This window comes from Carassius carassius, chromosome 19 (genome assembly GCF_963082965.1).
Source record: "Carassius carassius chromosome 19, fCarCar2.1, whole genome shotgun sequence".
Taxonomy (NCBI): Eukaryota; Metazoa; Chordata; class Actinopteri; order Cypriniformes; family Cyprinidae; genus Carassius; species Carassius carassius.
Window position 1 is genome coordinate 33,431,575 of NC_081773.1, and position 14,250 is coordinate 33,445,824.

Consider the following 14,250-nt stretch of genomic DNA (forward strand, 5'->3'; position numbering starts at 1 on the left):
ACGGATGTACTGTTACTTCCTCTACAGTCAGAAATCTGGGTGTTATATTAGACAGCAATTTGTCTTTTGAAAATCATATTTCCAATGTTACAAAAACTGCATTCTTCCATCTTAGAAACATTGCCAAGCTACGAAACATGTTATCTGTTTCTGATGCAGAAAAGCTAGTTCATGCTTTCATGACCTCTAGACTGGACTATTGTAATGCACTTCTAGGTGGTTGTCCTGCTTCGTCAATAAACAAGCTACAGGTAGTCCAAAATGCAGCAGCTAGAGTCCTTACCAGGTCAAGAAAATATGATCATATTACCCCAATTTTACAGTCTCTGCACTGGCTACCTATTAAGTTCCGTATCTGTTACAAATTATCATTACTTACCTATAAGGCCCTAAATGGTTTAGCTCCTGCGTACCTAACTAGCCTTCTACCACGCTACAACCCATCACGCACCCTAAGGTCACAAAACGCTGGACTTTTGGTAGTTCCTAGGATAGCAAAGTCCACTAAAGGAGGTAGAGCTTTTTCACATTTGGCTCCCAAACTCTGGAATAGCCTTCCTGATAATGTTCGAGGTTCAGACACACTCTCTCTGTTTAAATCTAGATTAAAAACGCATCTCTTTCGCCAAGCATTCGAATAATGTATCTCTTAAATTGTGAGTGTAGTTGCATCTGCATTTTTATTCTTTAGCTTGGGTTAAACTAATTTTACTTTGTTGGATCAGCAGCTATGCTAATGATGTCACTATTTTGTTTCTATGTTTTGCCACGGGATTTACATCCCGTGGTAACTAGGATTTACACAAGCTCCAGTCTTGATCCAGAACACCTGAGAAGAGATGATGCTGACCCTCAGAGGACCCCAGATGATCCTAACCTTGAATCAACAAACAGAACTAACAATTATTGCTACATGTGTGACTGCATCATATAATTACTATTAATTAATAATATTGATAGTTCATCATCTAGCTGACTACGTCTTGTATTATTATTATTATTTTTATTTTTCTAAAATCCTGTCAAACGTGCACAAACTACTAGCTACTACTAAATATTGTAGAAACATAATTTTCTGTAAAGTTGCTTTGTAACGATTTGTATTGTAAAAAGCGCTATACAAATAAACTTGAATTGAATTGAATTGAATAAACACACTCGAATACTAAACCTGTCAGATATATACACTCGAGGACTAAACCTGTCAGATGAACACACTCGAGAGCTAAACCTGTCAGATGAACACACTCGAGTACTAACCCTGTCAGATAAACACACTTGAGTGCTAAACCTGTCAGATGAACACACTCGAATACTAAACCTGTCAGATAAACACACTCGAGGAATAACCCTGTCAGATAAACACACTCGAGGACTAACCCTGTCAGATAAACACACTCGAGGACTAACCCTGTCAGATAAACACACTCGAATACTAAACCTGTCAGATAAACACACTCGAGGACTAAACCTTTCAGAGAAACACACTCGACCGCTAAACCTGTCAAATAAACACATTAAAGTACTAACCCTGAAACACACTCGAGGACAAAACCTGTCCGATGAACACACTCGAGAGCTAAACCTGTCAGATAAACACACTCGAGAACTAACCCTATCAGATAAACACACTCGAGTACTAACCCTGTCAGATAAACACACTCGAGTGCTAAACCTGTCAGATGAACACACTCGAGTACTAAACCTGTCAGAAACCTGTCAGCTGAAAACACTCGAGAACTATACCTGTCAGATGAACACACTCAAGAACGAAACCTGTCAGATGAACACATTCGAGGACTAACCCTGTCAGAAATCACACTCGAGTACTAAACCTGTCAGAAATCACACTCGAGGACTAATCCTGTCAGATAAACACACTCGAGGACTAAACCTGTCAGATGAAAACACTCGAGAACTAAACCTGTCAGATGAACACACTTGAGGATTAACCGTGTCAGATAGACACACTCGAGTACTAACCCTGTCAGATAAACACACTCGAATACTAAACCTATCAGAAAAACACACTTGAGGACTAAACCTGTCAGATATACACACTCGAGGACTAAACCTGTCAGATATACACACTCGAGGACTAAACCTGTCAGATATACACACTCGAGGACTAAACCTGTCAGATAAACACACTCGAGGATTAACCCTGTCAGATAAACACACTCGAGTACTAACCGTCAGATAAACACACTCGAGTGCTAAACCTGTCAGATGAACACACTCGAGTACTAAACCTGTCAGAAACCTGTCAGCTGAAAACACTCGAGAACTATACCTGTCAGATGAACACACTCAAGAACGAAACCTGTCAGATGAACACATTCGAGGACTAACCCTGTCAGAAATCACACTCGAGTACTAAACCTGTCAGAAATCACACTCGAGGACTAATCCTGTCAGATAAACACACTCGAGGACTAAACCTGTCAGATGAAAACACTCGAGAACTAAACCTGTCAGATGAACACACTTGAGGATTAACCGTGTCAGATAGACACACTCGAGTACTAACCCTGTCAGATAAACACACTCGAATACTAAACCTATCAGAAAAACACACTTGAGGACTAAACCTGTCAGATATACACACTCGAGGACTAAACCTGTCAGATATACACACTCGAGGACTAAACCTGTCAGATATACACACTCGAGGACTAAACCTGTCAGATAAACACACTCGAGGACTAACCCTATCAGATAAAAACACTCGAGAGCTAAACCTGTCAGATGAACACACCCGAGAACTAAACCTGTCAGATGAACACACTCGAGAGCTAAACCTGTCAGATGAACACACTCGAGAGCTAAACCTGTCAGATGAACACACTCAAGAACTAACCCGGTCACGTAAACACACTAAAGTAACAACCCTGTCAGATAAACACACTCGAATACTAAACCTTTCAAAAAACACACTCAAGGACTAAACCTGTCAGATAAACACACTCAAGGACTATACCGGTCAGATAAACACACTCGAGAGCTAAACCTGTCAGATAAACACACTCGAGGACTAACCCTGTCAGATAAACACACTTGAGTACTAACCCTCTCAGATAAACACACTTGAGTACTAATCCTGTCAGATGAACACACTCGAGAACTAACCCTGTCAGGTAAACACACTTGAGGACCAAACCTGTCAGATAAACACACTCGAGGACTAAACCGGTCAGATAAACACACTTGAGTACTAACCCTCTCAGATAAACACACTTGAGTACTAAACCGGTCAGATGAACACACTCGAGGACTATACCTGTCAGATAAACACACTCGAGAGCAAAACCTGTCAGATAAACACACTTGAGTACTAACCCTCTCAGATAAACACACTTGAGTACTAAACCGGTCAGATGAACACACTCGAGGACTAAACCTGTCAGATAAACACACTCAAGAGCAAAACCTGTCAGATAAACACACTCGAGTACTAACCCTCTCAGATAAACACACTTGAGTACTAAACCGGTCAGATGAACACACTCGAGGACTAAACCTGTCAGATAAACACACTCAAGAGCAAAACCTGTCAGATGAACACACTCGAGTACTAATCCGTAAGCTAAACACACTAGAATACTAAACCTGTCAGATAAACACACTCGAGGACTAACCCTGTCAGATAAACACACTCGAGTACTAACCCCGTAAGCTAAACACACTAGAATACTAAACCTGTCAGATAAACACACTTGAGAACTAAACCTGTCAGATAAACACACTTGAGAACTAAACCTGTCAGATAAACACACACGAAGAAGAGACGAGTTATATCTTATATAGTTTACATCACATCAGTGAATTGATGAAGGATTAGACTGAAGTTAATCAATAAGTCGTGTCAGATATGATGTGTTTTCATCATCCGTCTCTGAACTGGAGGTTTATTGATGTGGCTGTTCATATTCATGTTGAGAACAGCAGAAAACCATCAGATAGATGTCTGTGTTTGTGAACAAACAGCTGTTTGTTTAGCTTATAAACATCTGTATCTGAATCACAGCAGCTCCAGAACACACACACACACACACACACACACACACACACACACTAATAACCCATCCCTGAAGATCAGAGGGTTTGAGGAGGCTTTGTTTGTTTGTGTGTGTGTGTGTGTGTGTGTGTGTGTGTGTGTGTGTGTGTGTGTGTGTGTGTGTGTGTGTGTGTGTGTGTGTGTGTGTGTGTGTGTGTGTGTGTGTGTGTGTGTGTGTGTGTGTGTGTGTGTGTGTGTGTGTGTGTGTGTGTGTGTGTGTGTGTGTGTGTACCTCTCCCATTCTGACGCGGTGGTGAAGTCCGTGATCTCGAACACCTCCGACTCGGGCTGAAACACACTCCAGTCATTAATAACACACGCTAATCAAAGCACACACCTCTCATATAACTGTGAGTATTTATATAACACATGACACTGACGGAGAATACAGATAAAAATGATTTGCATTTAGATGGAAACAAACTCACATCACTGTCCGCCGCCATCTTGGCTCTCTGTTTATTTCTTTCCAGGTGCATTGTGGGAAATGAGTACCGCCGTGATGTGCTGCGAATGTGAAGAGCTGAAATAAAATAAATAAAGATCTGAAATTAACAAAGTGTGTAATAAAAAACAAGCAAACAAATAAATGGTGTATATATATGTTTCTGTAGAAGAAGTGAGAACATGCTAATATGCTGTTCTGAATCAAATTAATGTATTAAAATAATAGATAACTTCCGTCTTCATGATAAATATTTTTTTGCCTTATATTTATGCTTATATAACTCTCCTATTTATTATATGCATTGCTTTCTTTTGTTTATGTAATACAAATATTTTAAAACCTTTAGGTTTGGGATTTATATATAACATTAAGAATAAAGAGTTCCCGGCCAAAGCTTCATTAAATTATACCCATGTTTTACTTTATATAATGACGTTTATTCGCTTTGTACGGCTATGAGAATACATTTATAACACCTGTCATGCTGCGCCTGTGCTTACCTATGTGTGCTTTCGATCAAACTACATTTACCAGAGTTCCTCGCAACGCTCGAACTGCTTCCGTGTTCCGCGCGCAGCTTCCGGCAGCTGTGAGTTGAACAACAGTAGTGCGACAGCAGAGCTTCATCCTCCTCATCTTCATCTTCATCATGCGCTGGTTCGAGGGTTCGATCCCGGCGGCCATCGCGGCAGCTAAAGAGCGCAGATGTGTGTTTGTGGTGGTGATCACAGGTACATCAGCGTCACACTGTAGTTGTGTGTGTTTGTGTGTGTTAAGTCTCTCTCTCTGGTCTGTGTCTCTGTGTGTGTGTGTGTTCACTCTCTCTCTCTCTCTCTCTCTCTCTCTCTCTCTCTCTCTCTCTCTCTCTCTCTCTCTGTGTGTGTGTGTGTGTGTTCACTCTCTCTCTCTCTCTCTCTCTCTCTCTGTGTGTGTGTGTGTGTGTGTGTGTGTGTGTGTGTGTTGACTCTCTCTCTCTCTCTCTCTGTGTGTGTGTGTGTTCACTCTCTCTCTCTCTCTCTCTCTCTCTCTCTCTCTCTCTCTCTCTCTGTGTGTGTGTGTGTGTGTGTGTTCACTCTCTCTCTCTCTCTCTCTCTCTCTCTCTCTCTCTCTCTCTCTCTCTCTCTGTGTGTGTGTGTGTGTGTGTGTTCACTCTCTCTCTCTCTCTCTCTCTCTCTCTCTCTCTGTGTGTGTGTGTGTGTGTGTGTGTGTTCACTCTCTCTCTCTCTCTCTCTGTGTGTGTGTGTGTGTGTGTTCACTCTCTCTCTCTCTCTCTCTCTCTCTCTCTCTGTGTGTGTGTGTGTGTTCACTCTCTCTCTCTCTCTCTCTCTCTCTCTCTCTCTCTCTCTCTCTGTGTGTGTGTGTTCACTCTCTCTCTCTCTCTCTCTCTCTCTCTCTCTCTCTCTGTGTGTGTGTGTGTGTTCACTCTCTCTCTCTCTCTCTCTCTCTCTCTGTGTGTGTGTGTGTGTTCACTCTCTCTCTCTCTCTCTCTCTCTCTCTGTGTGTGTGTGTGTGTGTGTGTGTGTTCACTCTCTCTCTCTCTGTGTGTGTGTGTTCACTCTCTCTCTCTCTCTCTCTCTCTCTCTCTCTGTGTGTGTGTGTGTGTGTGTGTGTGTTCACACTCTCTCTCTCTCTCTCTCTCTCTCTCTCTCTCTCTCTCTGTGTGTGTGTGTGTTCTCTCTCTCTCTCTCTCTCTCTCTCTCTCTCTGTGTGTGTGTGTGTGTGTGTGTGTGTGTTGACTCTCTCTCTCTCTCTCTCTCTCTCTCTCTGTGTGTGTGTGTGTGTGTGTGTTCACTCTCTCTCTCTCTCTCTCTCTCTCTCTCTCTCTCTCTCTGTGTGTGTGTGTGTGTGTGTGTGTGTGTGTGTGTGTGTGTGTGTGTGTGTGTTGACTCTCTCTCTCAATTCAATTCAATATTGCTTTATTGGCATGAATGTAAATTATACAATATTGCCAAAGCTTAGTGTACATATATAGAAAATTAAAATAAATTATAACAAAAAAAATGAACATCACAGTAATGGAACTGATTATAATAACATCTTATAATATTAAACTAACAAATTATAACATTTGTGTGAACATTTGATACCACAGTCTTAAACTTACATAGAAATACACAAACATACTAATGATCACTGTGGTGCACAATAGGGTCAGACACACACACACACACACACGTTCACCTGCTGTCTCTCAGACTGTGGCACGTCCACACGTATCTCGCAGTAAAGTTTTTTATTAAGTTGGTGAATTTGTTAAAGTATAGGTCTCTTATGGAGGTGTATTTCTTACAGTGCAGGAGGAAGTGCGTCTCTGTCTCGATCTCTCCTGTCTGACAGTGAGCACACACTCTTCTCTCTCTGGGTAACCAGCTCTTTCTGTGTCTGCCCGTCTCGATGGCTAGACTGTGCTCTCTCTCACACACACACACACACACACACACACACACACACACACACACACACTCAGCTCTTTCTGTGTCTGCCCGTCTCGATGGCTAGACTGCTCTCTCTCACACACACACACACACACACTCAGCTCTTGCTGTGTCTGCCCGTCTCGATGGCTAGACTGTGCTCTCTCTCTCTCTCACACACACACACACACACACTCACACACACACACACACACACACACACACATCTCGATGGCTAGACTGTGCTCTCTCTCACACACACACACACACACTCAGCTCTTGCTGTGTCTGCCCGTCTCGATGGCTAGACTGTGCTCTCTCTCTCTCACACACACACACACACACACACACACACACACACACACACACACACACACACACATCTCGATGGCTAGACTGTGCTCACTGAGTCTGTACTTGGTCAGGATCCGTCTCTGCTTTGTGTCTCTGACACTCTGAAGATAATCTTCACATTCATAATCTGATTTTAGAGTTCGATAGAATTGTAATTTACTTTGTGTTTTAGTTTCTTGATCCCAATGTTCCAGATATGTATTTTTAGATTGTTTGCTAATTTGATTGATTTTGATGTTTGGGTGAGAAGCAGTGCTGGTCTGAGACTGGTTAGTATTAGTAGAGTTAGTCTGGTTAGTAAGTCTCAGAACTAGCTGACTGAGTGGACTCTTTTCAGGGTTCAGTTCTTGGGTTTGTAGCGCTTTAAAATGTAGCGTTTCTGTGGGACTTGATTTAAGATGCATCCAGAATTTGAGGGATCTTTTATATCATATTGATAATCAATGGGAATCGGCCTAATTCTGCCCTACATGCGTTATTGGGTGTTCTTCGTTGTAATTTTAGAATCATTTTGCAGAATTCTGTGTGTAGGGCTTCTGTTGGATGTCTGTCCCATCTAGTGTAGCTCTGATCACTGAGTGGACCCCAAACCTCACTTCCATGCAGCGCTATGGGCTGAATCACACTAGCAAAGATTGGAAGCGGTATTTCAATATTTTGGAATTTTTTCCTGATTGCATATAGAGCTCTTCGAGCTTTATCTTTGAGAGCATTCACTGCCGAACTGAAACTCGCCGATGCAGTGAGGATCAGGCCGAGGTAAGTGTACTGCATCGTGTGTTCTAGAGTGGTGCTGCCTAGACTGAACTGGTGTCTGTGTTCCTGACACCTGGGCTTCTTCTGAAAGACCATAATGTTGGTCTTGTTGAGGTTTACTGCCAGGGCCCAGTTCTGGCAGTAGTTGTCCAGCAGGTCCAGCTGTGGGGTGGAGGACAGCAGAACCAGATCATCTGCGTACAGCAAGAGCTTGATGTTCTTGTCTTGTAGAGAGAGTCCAGGGGCTGTAGACTGTTCCAGCTGCACCGCTAACTCATTGATGTAAATGTTGAACAGCGTTGGACTCAGACTACAGCCCTGCTGCACTCCTCTTTTCTGGGTGAAGAATTCTGTATGTTTGTTGCCAATTCGGATCGCACATTTGTTGTTCGAATACATTGATTTTATAATGTCAAAAACTTTACCCCCTACACCACTTTGTAAAAGTTTATAATATAATCCGTCGTGCCAAATAGAATCAAATGCTTTTTTGAAATCGACAAAGCATGCAAATATTTTTCCGTTTTGGGTCTGTTTTACGTGTTTATTGATTAGGGTGTGTAGGGTGTAAATGTGGTCAGTCGTTCTGTGATTTGGAAGGAAGCCAATCTGACTCGGACTCAGGACATCGTGTTCGTTAAGGAAGTTTACCATTCTATGGTTTAAAATACTGCTAAATAACTTCCCCAGATTACTGCTCACACAGATGCCTCTGAAATGATTAGGGTCCAGTCTGTCTCCACTCTTGTGAATAGGGGTAATGAGTCCTCGGCTCCAGATGTCAGGAGAGCAGTCTGAACTAAGTACAATGTTGAATAATTTGAGCACAGCTGTCTGAAGCTCAGGTGTGCTGTGTTTCAGCATTTCACCTAGAATGCTGTCAGGACCATAAGATCTCTTACATTTTTGGCTTTTGAGTTTGTTTGTCAATTCTTTAATTGTAATTGGGAAGTCAAGTGGATTTTGATAATTTTTAATTGTGTCTTCATAAGTTTGTAGATTTTGTTTGATCAGATCATAATTGTCATTGAGCTGTTTTGGTGGGATTTCTTGATATAAATTTTCAAAATGTTGTCTCTCTCTCTCTCTGTATGTGTGTTCTCTCTCTCTCTGTGTGTGTGTGTGTGTGTGTGTTGACTCTCTCTCTCTCTCTCTCTCTCTGTGTATGTGTGTACTCTCTCTCTCTCTCTCTCTCTCTCTCTCTCTGTGTGTGTGTGTGTGTGTGTGTTGACTCTCTCTCTCTCTCTCTCTCTCTCTCTCTCTGTGTATGTGTGTACTCTCTCTCTCTCTCTCTCTCTCTCTCTGTGTGTGTGTGTGTGTGTGTTGACTCTCTCTCTCTCTCTCTCTCTCTCTCTCTCTCTCTCTCTCTCTCTCTCTCTCTCTCTCTCTGTGTGTGTGTGTGTGTGTTGACTCTCTCTCTCTCTCTGTGTGTTCTCTCTCTCTCTCTCTGTGTGTTCTCTCTCTCTCTCTCTGTGTGTGTGTGTGTGTTGACTCTCTCTCTCTCTCTCTCTCTCTCACTCTCTCTCTGCAGGGAGTGATGATCAGTCTGCTCAGCTGATGTCCAGTTGGGAGGCGGACAGTGTGTGTGAAGCGGCTCAGAACTGCTGTGTGGCGATTCGAGTGGACGCTGAGAGGTGAGACGCGAGTGATCCTGCACCAGAGTCTCATTGATTGACTGATTTGTCTGTCTCTCTTGTTCCTGCAGTGAAACATGTGTCCAGTTCTCACAGATCTGTATCCTTTGCTGCTGTTCTGAGACCGACAGATGGAGTGTGATGTTTTGTTTTTAGAAGGTGTTGGAGACACATAAATAATAAACTCTGCCTGCGTTTATTGTATCTTTAACTCCGAGCTGATGCAGATCCCGTGGTGTGTATCCCGTCCAGCTTCTTCATCGGAGAGAACGGCGTTCCTCTGGAGGTGATCGCAGGCAGTGTGACAGAGGACGAGCTCCAGCGCAGGATCAGCAGAGTCACACAGGTGAACACAAACGCACTCGTTATACACACGGGCACTAACGCACTCGTTACACACTTGAACTACTGGTTTCGTCTGGTCAGAGGAGAACTGGCCCCCCAACTGAGCCTGGTTTCTCCCAAGGTTTTTTTCTCCATTCTGTCACCGAAATAAATGCACAGACACTATTTAACTGAACAGAGATGACATCACTGAATTCAATAATGTACTGCCTTTAACTATCATTTTTGCATTATTGACACTGTTTTCCTAATGAATGTTGTTCAGTTGCTTTGACGCAATGTATTTTGTTTAAAGCGCTATATAAATCTAACGCACTCGTTACACACACAAGCACAAACACACTCGTTACACACACGGGCACTAACGCACTCGTTACACACACAAGCACTAACACACTGGTTACACACACAAGCACTAACGCACTCGTTACACACACAAGCACTAACACACTGGTTACACACACAAGCACTAATGCACTCGTTACACACACAAGCACTAACGCACTCGTTACACACACAAGCACTAACGCACTCGTTACACACACAAGCACTAACACCCTGGTTACACACACAAGCACTAACGCACTGGTTACACACACAAGCACTAACACACTGGTTACACACACAAGCACTAACGCACTCGTTACACACACAAGCACTAACACACTGGTTACACACACAAGCACTAACGCACTGGTTACACACACAAGCCTTAACGCACTCGTTACACACACAAGCCTTAACGCACTCGTTACACACACAAGCACTAACGCACTCGTTACACACACAAGCACTAACACACTCGTTACACACACAAGCACTAACGCACTCGTTACACACACAAGCACTAACGCACTCGTTACACACACAAGCACTAACGCACTCGTTACACACATGGGCACTAACGCACTCGTTACACACACAAGCACTAACACACTGGTTACACACACAAGCACTAACGCACTGGTTACACACACAAGCCTTAACGCACTCGTTACACACACAAGCACTAACGCACTCGTTACACACACAAGCACTAACGCACTCGTTACACACACAAGCACTAACGCACTCGTTACACACACAAGCACTAACGCACTCGTTACACACACAAGCACTAACGCACTCGTTACACACACAAGCACTAACGCACTCGTTACACACACAAGCACTAACGCACTCGTTACACACACAAGCACTAACGCACTCGTTACACACACAAGCACTAACGCACTCGTTACACACACAAGCACTAACGCACTCGTTACACACACAAGCACTAACACACTGGTTACACACACAAGCACTAACACACTGGTTACACACACAAGCACTAACGCACTCGTTACACACACAAGCACTAACGCACTCGTTACACACACAAGCACTAACGCACTCGTTACACACACAAGCACTAACACCCTGGTTACACACACAAGCACTAACGCACTGGTTACACACACAAGCACTAACGCACTGGTTACACACACAAGCACTAACGCACTCGTTACACACACAAGCACTAACGCACTGGTTACACACACAAGCACTAACGCACTGGTTACACACACAAGCCTTAACGCACTCGTTACACACACAAGCCTTAACGCACTCGTTACACACACAAGCCTTAACGCACTCGTTACACACACAAGCACTAACGCACTCGTTACACACACAAGCACTAACGCACTCGTTACACACACAAGCACTAACGCACTCGTTACACACACAAGCACTAACGCACTCGTTACACACACAAGCACTAACGCACTCGTTACACACACGGGCACTAACGCACTCGTTACACACACAAGCACTAACGCACTCGTTACACACACAAGCACTAACACACTGGTTACACACACAAGCCTTAACGCACTCGTTACACACACAAGCACTAACGCACTCGTTACACACACAAGCACTAACGCACTCGTTACACACACAAGCACTAACGCACTCGTTACACACACAAGCACTAACGCACTCGTTACACACACAAGCACTAACGCACTCGTTACACACACAAGCACTAACGCACTCGTTACACACACAAGCACTAACGCACTCGTTACACACACAAGCACTAACGCACTCGTTACACACACAAGCACTAACGCACTCGTTACACACACAAGCACTAACACACTGGTTACACACACAAGCACTAACACACTGGTTACACACACAAGCACTAATGCACTCGTTACACACACAAGCACTAACGCACTCGTTACACACACAAGCACTAACGCACTCGTTACACACACAAGCACTAACGCACTCGTTACACACACAAGCACTAACACCCTGGTTACACACACAAGCACTAACGCACTCGTTACACACACAAGCACTAACACACTGGTTACACACACAAGCACTAACGCACTCGTTACACACACAAGCACTAACGCACTGGTTACACACACAAGCACTAACGCACTGGTTACACACACAAGCCTTAACGCACTCGTTACACACACAAGCCTTAACGCACTCGTTACACACACAAGCACTAACGCACTCGTTACACACACAAGCACTAACACACTCGTTACACACACAAGCACTAACGCACTCGTTACACACACAAGCACTAACGCACTCGTTACACACACAAGCACTAACGCACTCGTTACACACACGGGCACTAACACACTGGTTACACACACAAGCACTAACGCACTGGTTACACACACAAGCACTAACGCACTCGTTACACACACAAGCACTAACGCACTCGTTACACACACAAGCACTAACGCACTCGTTACACACACAAGCACTAACGCACTCGTTACACACACAAGCACTAACGCACTCGTTACACACACAAGCACTAACGCTCTCGTTACACACACAAGCACTAACGCACTCGTTACACACACAAGCACTAACGCACTCGTTACAAACACAAGCACTAACACACTGGTTACACACACAAGCACTAACGCACTCGTTACACACACAAGCACTAACGCACTCGTTACAAACACAAGCACTAACACACTGGTTACACACACAAGCACTAACGCACTCGTTACACACACAAGCACTAACGCACTCGTTACACACACAAGCACTAACGCACTCGTTACACACACAAGCACTAACACACTGGTTACACACACAAGCACAAACACACTCATTACACACACAAGCACTAACACCCTGGTTACACACACAAGCACTAACACCCTGGTTACACACACAAGCACTAACACCCTGGTTACACACACAAGCACTAACACCCTGGTTACACACAAGCACTAACACACTGGTTACACACAAGCACTAACGCACTCGTTACACACACAAGCACTAACACACTCGTTACACACACAAGCACTAACACCCTGGTTACACACACAAGCACTAACACCCTGGTTACACACACAAGCACTAACACCCTGGTTACACACAAGCACTAACACACTGGTTACACACAAGCACTAACGCACTCGTTACACACACAAGCACTAACACACTCGTTACACACACAAGCACTAACACCCTGGTTACACACACAAGCACAAACACACTCATTACACACACAAGCACTAACACCCTGGTTACACACACAAGCACTAACACACTGGTTACACACACAAGCACTAACGCACTGGTTACACACACAAGCACTAACGCACTCGTTACACACACAAGCACTAACACACTGGTTACACACACAAGCACAAACACACTCATTACACACACAAGCACAAACACACTCATTACACACACAAGCACAAACACACTCATTACACACACAAGCACTAACACCCTGGTTACACACACAAGCACTAACACCCTGGTTACACACACAAGCACTAACACCCTGGTTACACACAAGCACTAACACACTGGTTACACACAAGCACTAACGCACTCGTTACACACACAAGCACTAACACACTCGTTACACACACAAGCACTAACACCCTGGTTACACACACAAGCACTAACACCCTGGTTACACACACAAGCACTAACACCCTGGTTACACACACAAGCACTAACACCCTGGTTACACACAAGCACTAACACACTGGTTACACACAAGCACTAACGCACTCGTTACACACACAAGCACTAACACACTGGTTACACACACAAGCACTAACACACTGGTTACACACACAAGCACTAACGCACTCGTTACACACACAAGCACTAACACACTGGTTACACACACAAGCACAAACACACTCATTACACACACAAGCACTAACACCC

The 14,250-nt window shown here is 43.9% G+C and overlaps 2 protein-coding genes across 3 annotated transcripts in view; one reads left to right on the forward strand and one right to left on the reverse strand.

The window, feature by feature from the left end:
• The window catches only part of LOC132095612 (rab3 GTPase-activating protein catalytic subunit-like), a 64,666-nt gene extending 60,094 nt beyond the window's left edge, over window positions 1-4,572 (reverse strand). Inside the window, exons 1-2 of one of the 2 annotated variants that reach the window (XM_059500754.1) lie at window positions 4,486-4,572; window positions 4,290-4,345 (exon numbers count right to left, since the gene is read on the reverse strand). In XM_059500754.1, coding sequence (XP_059356737.1) covers window positions 4,290-4,345; window positions 4,486-4,536 — 107 coding nt within the window. In that variant the 5' untranslated portion in view covers window positions 4,537-4,572. The remainder of the gene's footprint in view (window positions 1-4,289; window positions 4,346-4,485) is intronic. The other variant, XM_059500753.1, reaches the window with a different exon arrangement.
• Window positions 4,573-5,063: 491 nt separating this feature from the next.
• The window catches only part of LOC132095613 (UBX domain-containing protein 4-like), a 29,232-nt gene continuing 20,045 nt past the window's right edge, over window positions 5,064-14,250 (forward strand). The window contains exons 1-4 of the mRNA XM_059500755.1: window positions 5,064-5,236; window positions 9,561-9,663; window positions 9,735-9,763; window positions 9,891-10,009. Coding sequence (XP_059356738.1) covers window positions 5,155-5,236; window positions 9,561-9,663; window positions 9,735-9,763; window positions 9,891-10,009 — 333 coding nt within the window. The 5' untranslated portion in view covers window positions 5,064-5,154. The remainder of the gene's footprint in view (window positions 5,237-9,560; window positions 9,664-9,734; window positions 9,764-9,890; window positions 10,010-14,250) is intronic.